At 37.0% G+C, this 9,466-nt stretch overlaps 1 protein-coding gene across 1 annotated transcript; it reads right to left on the bottom strand.

The window, feature by feature from the left end:
• Nucleotides 1-1,324: 1,324 nt before the first annotated feature.
• LOC145719476 (N-acetylgalactosaminyltransferase 7-like) lies at nt 1,325-8,391 on the bottom strand. Its single transcript, XM_081810972.1, has 3 exons — nt 8,027-8,391; nt 7,184-7,312; nt 1,325-3,774 (listed from the first exon to the last, which is right to left on the bottom strand). Exons 1-3 carry the CDS (start codon nt 8,087-8,089, stop codon nt 3,637-3,639), a joined length of 330 nt encoding a protein of 109 aa, XP_081667098.1. The 5' UTR covers nt 8,090-8,391; the 3' UTR covers nt 1,325-3,636.
• Nucleotides 8,392-9,466: the final 1,075 nt, after the last annotated feature.

Below are 9,466 nucleotides of genomic sequence, written 5' to 3'. Positions count from 1 at the left end.
ATAGAGTTTGCAGTGTAGCTGTCTTCTGATTAAAAACAAATTTTAAGGGGCGCCTGGGTGGCTCAGTTGTTAAGTGCCTGCCTTTGGCTCATGTTATGGTCCCAGGGTCCTGGGATCGAGCCCCACATTGGGCTCCCTGCTCGGTGGGAAGCCTGATTCTCCCTGTCCCACTTCCCCTGCTTGTGTTCCCTCTCTCGCTGTGTCTCTCTGTTAAAAAAATAAAAAGAAATTTTAAGGCTTTGAAACCAGGTAATAATAGCTAATATTTATAATACCCTGACTATATGCCAGGAACTATCCTAAGCACTTTATGTATATTCATACAATCCTAATAAACTCCCACAAAATTGGCACTATTATTTTCCCCAATTTGCAAATAGGAAAATTGAGGCACAGAGTTTAAATGACTTTCTAAGGTTATATGAGTAATTTGTAGTGGAACCTAGATTCAAAACAGACTGGTCCACCATACTATATTCATTCAGATGAGTAGATTGTAACATCATTCTATTATGAAAATAAGGAGCCCTCCCCATCCCACCTCTCTTCAGATGTGGGCTCAATTATGGGCATTTCAGAATCTTAAAAATGAGAATTGCAAAAACAATTAGTGGATTTAGTTTAGAGTCCATCCTTCCTTTAATCTCAGTTCCAGGGAATAGTGGTCCACTAAAACCATTCTCTGTCCATTTTCCTGCAACTGACTGATTCTAATGAATGATACGCACTTTCATAGTGCTTGATACTTTTTAAATCTGCTTTCACATGGATTAATTTTCATGCACCCAAATGACTGGCCTACTAGGGATCTGGCTCAGATCAAATACTTACCATGTTTTCCAATGAATTATAAGTGGATTTTTTTTTTAAATAGATTCTGTCCAGAAATGAAATATATTCCAAGATCCCTGTGAGACTGTATCTTAGGCTTCCTTTCTTTCTACTCACTTGATCTATCAGGTTGTAAAGAGTTTTGCTTTCAATAGGCAATTCTATAGTAGAATACAGTGCCAAGGAAGATATATGTGTTGGGGTGGTTTTTTATAATTGGATAAGTGACTTCAAAAAAAAATTGCTATATATAGGCAACTAGAGACCAAAATAAACCTTTGTTTCCTTCCCACAGATAAGTAAGCTCCAAGTATTCCGAGCATATTCTAAGCAGAATTATAACCAATATTGAAGCACATACTCAACATATAACTATAGTATATGATATTTTAGCTATTATGTTAGTGTATCTTATAAACAATAAAATCAAGTAATTATTCCAAGCATGCAGTGTTTGGATTTAGAAACGATTACGAGTACTGAAAAAACCCAATGGATTAAAATACAGTATTTTATTTTTTTGTCACCTAAAAAACAAGCAACCCAGAATTAAGATATACATAAACTTCTCAAATTTATCCCTAATAAAATTTGAATATTTATACAATTTCTACAGAAACATACAGTGTATCAAAATCTGCATAAATCAAATTTATAAAATGTGTAGAAATGCATAGTGATATTATCAACTTACAAAGCAAGGATATGGGAATTATTTCCAAAGCAGCCTACAGTAGAAAATAGTCATATGGCAGCAGCTTCTGATGTTTTTCATGTTTGGTAAGGTTTCTGATTTCAATATATAGAATCATTTTCATAGAGTATCAACGAATTGCACAAAATACCCATTTAAAATTTACACGCACAGTTTATGTGCCACCTTTCTTAGGCCTATGCATAGTTAACAAGGTTATAATCTATTCAACAAGGAAAATGGAGCCTATTTGCAAAGACACAAGTAATTAAAGTACCAATTCTCTTAGTTTCCATTTATAGTTGATTTATTTTGCAGTTGTATAAGCATATATAAATATTTCTTTTTAAACATCCCTAGAGATGCATGAAAGTTAAAATGGTTGCTCACAGATCAGTAGCAAAATATAACTTGACAAGTCAAAATTACAAATAAAACTCTGTTCAGGATGTTTAACTCTGACTCTCCAAATTTAAGAGCTAAGCTTAGAAGAAACAAATTTGTAGGCTTTTCTTCTAAACAAATATAGATTTTTTTCTTTCCTTTTTTAAGCTTTAATTAAAAATAGTTCCCTCTGGCAGTAGTTTGTGAAATTCCTTTCTTGTAATGATATCATGATTACAGGATCAAAAATGCGTAATTTCCTTGCCATTCCCCACTTCATCAGTTTTTTTCCTCTCTCTCTCTTTTTTCTGCACTCAGTGTAGCATTTTAATCTTTGGGTAACAAAAGACTATGACTTAGAAATTAAAATTTAATTGACCACTTGCACTATTTGGTTTTCCTATAGTAGTAGGTACTATCTTAATAAATGTTGAAATCCAAACAAGTCTTCTTTTCACTGGAAAAATACTAATAGAAATATGCTTCCTAAAAAAAAAAATTAAGAAACACTAGGGAACTAACACCTAACCTAACCGAAGTTTGTATCTGTTAATGAACTGTGTTTTTAAATCGCCTTTTTTTTTTTTTTAATTTAAAAAAATGTGCAGGGGATTTCATTTGGATGAAGACATACATGAAACATCCATTCACTCTTGGCTTCAGAGGTTCCACAGCTTAGGTTGTAACGCACAGGAGTTCTGTAAGGATTAATCTAACAAGGGCTTGGTAATTCTTACCTTGGTCAGAATGAACCCTGGATGTGTGTACAGTGGTATTTTATTGTTTTTGTTAACCCCACACTTCAAGGTTTCAAAACCGAGAATTAATTTTCTGCAGTGATAGGTATAAAGGAAAAGTAAATCCCAGATGTCAGTGGACAATTTTTCTCTAGTTGGTAGACCCCCTTTGCTATCTTAGGAGTCAGTATCAACAGAGAGCGTTGGGCATGCCAGTGAGTCAGGGAGTTAATGCCATACAATCTTCAATCCTATGAAATAGCCTTGGATGTTCTATACTGTCTTTTCTTTTTCAAGCCATACAACATCCAATTTCAGAACAAATGGTAGCACATAAAGTCATTTTTGAGTAGTGACAGTATTCCTCATACAGATGACAATTCCGTAACATCCTATAAATTTCATCAAAAGCTCTTGAAATATATACTGAGAAATGAAAGAGGCACTAAATGTGTTGAAATTCACCTTTCAAAAAAGCAGCATGACTGAAGGAAGGCCACCTTGGCTAAGAACCTGTGGCAGGGCTTCGTAAAGATGTAAAATTAAATAAAGACACAACAGGTTGATAATCACCAAATTATATATGAAAGTCTGGTTACTCCAACCTTGTTTTCAAGTGTGTTTAAAAAAATAATAATAATAAAATCAAACTGCCTTTCAGACCCCTGAGTGTAATCCCAAAGAAGACAAGGATGCTTTTAACTCTGTTCTAAATAAAACAGAGCTAAATGCACAAATTACCAACATCATCTTAAAACAAAAAAAGATGTAAACATCTACAAAGTTTAAGGTAAAAGCAGTTTTGTAAACAGTAACTGCAGATGATAATGTTATTGTAAAATCACAGTTTATCAACGTCCTTCAAACTGATCAGGAGGTTCTGGGTTTGGAGCTGTACAGAGTTAATAATAGTTGCAGCAGGTTTCAGGCGGTTTTCAGTCCTGTATAAATTTATGTCAGTAGGTAGGTTATTGGTTTCTTTCATTCTTTCTAAACGCTATGGATGTTGTTCATTTCCCACTTTTGAGTCATTTTACTGGAGTCACAATCGGAGATGAACACTTGATGGAGGACGTCTGAACGATCTAAGCACTTTCCTGAAGGAATGTGAGTAAATCTGTGCAGGCTCTGGAAAACAAAGGACAAAGGAATTTTAAATTTGTACTTCTTTTGGTATCACTGATACTCAAAGTCATTACCTGGCTTTCGCAAGAAGAGAATTCCAGCAGATAGGACAGGCTTAAACCAACCATACCTCAGACTTTGGATTTTTCCTGATTGTCAGTCTTCTAAGTCCTTTTATTGTTAAGTCATAATGTACTGCCCGTATCTCAAATTCAATGGTACAGAAACTTCATTTCACTGTCTTCCCCTCCAAACCTACTTCTTCCTTCAGTTCCCATCCTGGCTTAAGGGCAGTACCATCCTTCCAGGCCTCAGGACAGAGGCCTTTCATGCTACACCTTCCTTTATTCATTCAAATGGTAGCAGTCATTGAGGACGGATATTTGCAGTGTCTCTGATCTATATCCTTTCCCAGGCCCACCGCATATGCCCTAGTTGAGCCCTCGCCCTCTGTTGTAGATGTCTTCAGTATAGCTCAGGGCGTCTCATACGGTAGTCCTCAGACTATCTAAGATTGGGTCTGTAAGGCCAAAACTATCTTTATAGTAACACGAAGACCCCATTTGCCTTTTTCATTGCGTGGACATTTATACTGATGGTGCAAAAGCAGTGGCAGGTAAAAATGCTGGGGCCTTAGCATAAGTCAAGCAGTGACCTAAGTGTGCTAGCAGCCTCCGTGTTCGTGGCCATCCATCCACAGCTAAGAAGGAAAATGCTAGTTTTACTTAAAGGTGTCTGTGATGAAACAGTAAAAGTTACTAGTTTTAGTAAATCCTGACCCTTGAGTATACTTTTTTTAAAAAGATTATTTATTTTAGAGAGAGAGAGAAAGAGAGGGAGAAACTGTACTGTGTGCAAGTGGGGGGAGGGGCAGAGGGAGTAAATCTCAAGCAGACTCCCGGCTGAGCACGGAGCCCAGTATGGGGCTCGGTCCCATGACCCATGAGATCATGACTGGAGCCGAAACCAAGAGCCAGACGCTTGACCAACTGAGCCACCCGGGCGCCCCTACCCTTGAGTATACTTTTAAAAATATTCTGAGATGAAATATAAAGTGTGCATAGAGCACTTCCATATAGTGAAGTACAGTGGTTATCTGGAAGGAAAGCACATGTACATTTGTCCAACTAGCTGCTTTTCTCGTGTAATGTCATTTTGACTTGAAAGGACAACTCTAGACAAACCATGGTTATTCAAACTTGGGACTGGGCAGACTTTTTCTAGAAAATGAAGTAAGCCTGTCACTTAAAAAAAACAGCTAATCTGACAGTATTTGTTGCCACTGATAGAATTTGACTTTTCAAGCAAAAATTAGAGTTGTGGAAAACTTATACCCACCACCATGAACTTGACAGCTTTCCCATGAAAAATCAGTGGTTATATTTGTGATTTTTTGACACTGGTGTTTAGTGAAATGTGTCAACATTTGGATGATCTACAAAACTTAGTGAGCCAATATTTTCCAAATAAGCAATGCATGATGTTACAAAAACAGACATGAGTAAAAGATCCTTTCAGAGTTTAAGACAGACCAATGGATTTTAATGTAACATAGGGCAAGATGTTCACTGATATGGTTTCAGATTCTACACTGCAAAAAACTTATAAGAAACGACCACTTACTTAGCTGTGGTGTAGCATCAAAGATACAATTATCTGAAGAGGCTATTAAATTAATCCTCTCTTTTCTAACCACATGTTTGAGGCTAGATTTTCTTCATACACTTCAACCAAAACAACATATCACATCAAATTGAATGCAGAAGCAGTATGAGAATCCAGCTGTCTTCTATTAAACCAGACATTTAAAGGGATTTGCAAAATCATAAAACAATGATAACGTAGTAGGGTTATCATTAACTTTTACATGAATTAATATATAAGTGCAAGTATAATACAATACAAATACATGCTTACAAAATTTCTCAGGTTTAATTTGCAATTCAGAAAATATTTTTAGCTATGACCTAGATAAATTAAATCTGTTGTGGGGTTCTCAGTAATTTTCAAGAGTGTAGAGAGAATCTAGAGACTGGAAGTCTGAGAACTGCATGCAGACTGAGCTGACCTGCTTATCAGTCCATACTTCACAATGTTCCTGGAGTTATTTTCCTAGAAGTATGCACTGTTTCCTCTCACTGGGTTCCTCAAATAAAGTCATTCACTCTCCGAAACTTACAAAATGAAGTTCAATGTTCTTTCATGTGGACTACAATTTAGGGATACCAAACTAAACATGAGTCCTAGAGTTTTCTACACACTTCCATTCCACGCCTTTGCTCACCCAGTTTTCTTGTTTATCTTCTACAAAAAACCGTTTTCTATCTCAAGATCTGGTACAAAGATACTTCCTCAGTGAAACTCATCCTATTAATCTCTCCTTTGTTAACCTATGGCATTTTACTTACTTTCATTTCTGCAGTTTTTTCTTTGCTGCCACTGGAGTATGATGTGCTTTGGCTTCTTTTTGAAGTCACCACATCATCGGGCCCCAAGAAATATTTAGTAATGTCTGACGCACAAATGTGTACTCAATGCTGTGGCCTTTAAAATATCTAAAATATGTACATTGCATTTTTTTTTATCCATTAAACTACTTCTGGATGGCAGTTTCTGGTCTGCCACAGCCTTCTTTTACTATTTTATGAGTACTGTTCTCACTGACCCCCGTAACACTTACTGCTATTATTCATCTTTCTTTGTGGAAATAAATGCTCTGTTCTTCAGGGTTTATGTTAACCTTCTCCTTTCTAACTTGTTATAGGAAAAAAATCAGCAACTGACACATACTTACCACTTCATAGTAATTATCTATGAACGATGATAACCGGGAATATTAAGCAGGTCATAATAACATCACTACCTAGCAAGTCAGGGCTTGCATGACAGACACGGTATGATCACGACCACTAGATGAGTAAATAAAGTTGAGGGTTGCCAGGTTCTTTCAGTTTGGGGCAGCTTTCCCAGCTTTGTTTCACAATAAATTGATTCGGTCAAGTCTAGACACTGAAAATTATACATAAATACATTAATATGTTGGAATCTTCAACTTGGCAAAGAACCTGGAATATTCACAGCTGAAAGAGAAAAACTGCTCCTGTGGTGTCCAGTGAATAACTAAACATGACCTTTAAAGCAGTATTTATCCAGTTCCCACAAAGAAGTTGGGAAGGCCCAGACTTCTAAGTGTTGTGTCTCTATCTCCACCTGCTGGACAACATGAAATATAAATGCAATATGACTGAAATTTTATATATATGTATGTATATAAACACACACACACACATATATATATACGTATATCTACACATACATATATATTTTAAGATTTATCCATCTAAATTCCAGATGGTAGGTATTATTAAAATGAAATAGCAAATAATATTTCAGGAGATGAAATGCACAATACCTTGAAGTACTGCCATTCCTTAAATTCATTTAGATTACAGTGTGTAATCATAACTTTGGATCCATCAGGGCCCTTTGTCAAACACTGGTCGTACTGCATGAGTTGATTAGCTTCGTTGATTCGAAAAAGCTATTAAAAAAAAAAAGAAAATAACAAGGCACCTTCTCTGTTGATATACATTATTTAAAAAAAAAAAACTTAACTCATAATTAAACTCAATGACTATCTTATTTTTCTATAATTTTTCTGTATGTTCAGAATTCTATGTCCAAAGATAGAAGTGATATTCGTTTTGATATTAGCGAAGACTCCTGCTAACACTTAAAGGATTATGTTCTTTAGCCTCTTACATATAGAATGGGTCATTAACACATATTTATTATGTACCGACGGTGTGAGCGGATGAAAACGTGGAAGCAGAGCTGATGATGTTTGACAATCTAAATTAGAGGCAAGAACAATACCCACATCAGGAAGTAAGAAAATATATTAGTGAAATATACCTTACTGGCAGCAACATCCTAGCTAATTTATTAGGGAAAAATGTGGAATACTGAACAATATTTGCAAATAAAATTACTACAGAGCTAGGCTGACATGGTTATATACTCCCATAGGAATATATTCTAATCTCTTATAACAGAAATAAATTCTAGATTCGGATTGCTTGTGTGAAAACCTAATACTGCTATCATCCCCCTCATCTAAGTAAATGCTTTAGAACTGTCAGGTTTTTTTACAGAATGTTTAACTTTACCCAAACAAACAAAATTATCAAATTAAAAAGCAAATGAAACCCCCTGATCAGTAAGACTAGCTGCTCCAATAAGTATGGTTATTTACCTGATTCCCTCCCATCCTGTGGCAGGGTCCCAGCTCAACAAAGCCTCCGTTTGTCTTCCCCATGCTATCAATGCAGTAGACAGTCTCAAGCCCTCTGATCTACAAAAATGAACAAAGAACCAAAGAGCAGGCAACAGTTTAGCTTTAGTGAGCTCTAGCAATAGGGGAAGAGAGTTTCATGCTAGATACTGCAGTTCACAGTGGAAGTCTGGGTACGTGTAATGCTAGGTTAAGACGAACTTGTCAGTCTTTGAGTAGCTCAGAGTATACCAGTTGTCTCTGAACTCATTTATGGTCTTGAAGTCCACACTGCAGTGGGCTTACCCCAACTGAGGGCACTAGTCTATAGATTTTGATAAAATACCGCAGAAGAAAAAAAAATAAAAAGATCTGAAATACAATTCCAGGTTCATGAGAATTCATGTGGATGAGAAGCAAACAGAGCAGTTTCCTAACCCCAGTGGTAGCAGACACTGGCCCTAGATGTCTAGACCAGATTAAATATGTAAGAAATGGCTGTGCGACAATTTTGGCAGTTGTCTCCAAGAGGCCCAGGGGACAAAAGTTAGGGCAGATGGGCCAGGCAGTGAGACGTTACTCTGACTATGAATAATGTGGGTGAGAAGCAAACACAGGGGTTCATCTTTGGAATGCATATTTTCCCTTTTCTGGAAATACTACGTATTTGTTAACTTAATTATGAATTACTATAGTATTTGGATAAAATCTTTATTGGTTCATTCGGTCAGCAAATATTGACTGAGCACCTATGATGGTAAATGCTTTAGAAGACACGAGAAGAGAATCAAGTCATGGGCCAGGGCCCTCACGTCTGTAGCGAGACTGAGGGCTAAGCGTCCAGCAAGATAGAGGGATGGGCATGTGGAGAAAGGAGCCTCTTGCCCTGCTTGGAGAACACTGAAGACTGTCTGTCCCCAGGGAGACATGGGGTTTATAAGGGTTTACCCTGCAACGTGCAGGGAATGCTGAGAAGTGAGGTGTAACGTACAGGGGCCAGAGTGGGGATAGAGGTTAAAGTGAAGATATATTTAGGGATGAGCTTAGAAAGGGGGAACAGAAAATTCCACCTATTCATTCACTCATGACTTTATTTATTCATCAAATATTTGGTGAGTACTGTGTCGGGCATGTTGTAAGGTCTTTTACACCAGAGAACAAAACAGATAAAAGATCCCTGCCCCAGCGAGCTTACATTCTAGGGAGGGAAAGACAGAATATAAGCAAAAAACGTATCATGTTTGGAAGTGGTAAGTGCCATGGAGAAAAGAAAAAGAAGAGCAAGTTCAAGGTGGGGGCTAAGAGGGTTCTGGGGACAGCAGGCAGACTCTCCCTGAGAAGGTAACATCGGAGCAGTCTTGAGGTATATACAATTGACCCTTGAACAACGCAGGGGTTCGGGGTGCCAACCTGCTGCACAGT

The sequence above is a fragment of the Leptonychotes weddellii genome, chromosome 2 (assembly GCF_054177405.1).
Source record: "Leptonychotes weddellii isolate Sample4059 chromosome 2, ASM5417740v2, whole genome shotgun sequence".
NCBI classification, from domain to species: domain Eukaryota; kingdom Metazoa; phylum Chordata; class Mammalia; order Carnivora; family Phocidae; genus Leptonychotes; species Leptonychotes weddellii.
This window is presented reverse-complemented; position numbering and strand designations above follow the sequence as displayed.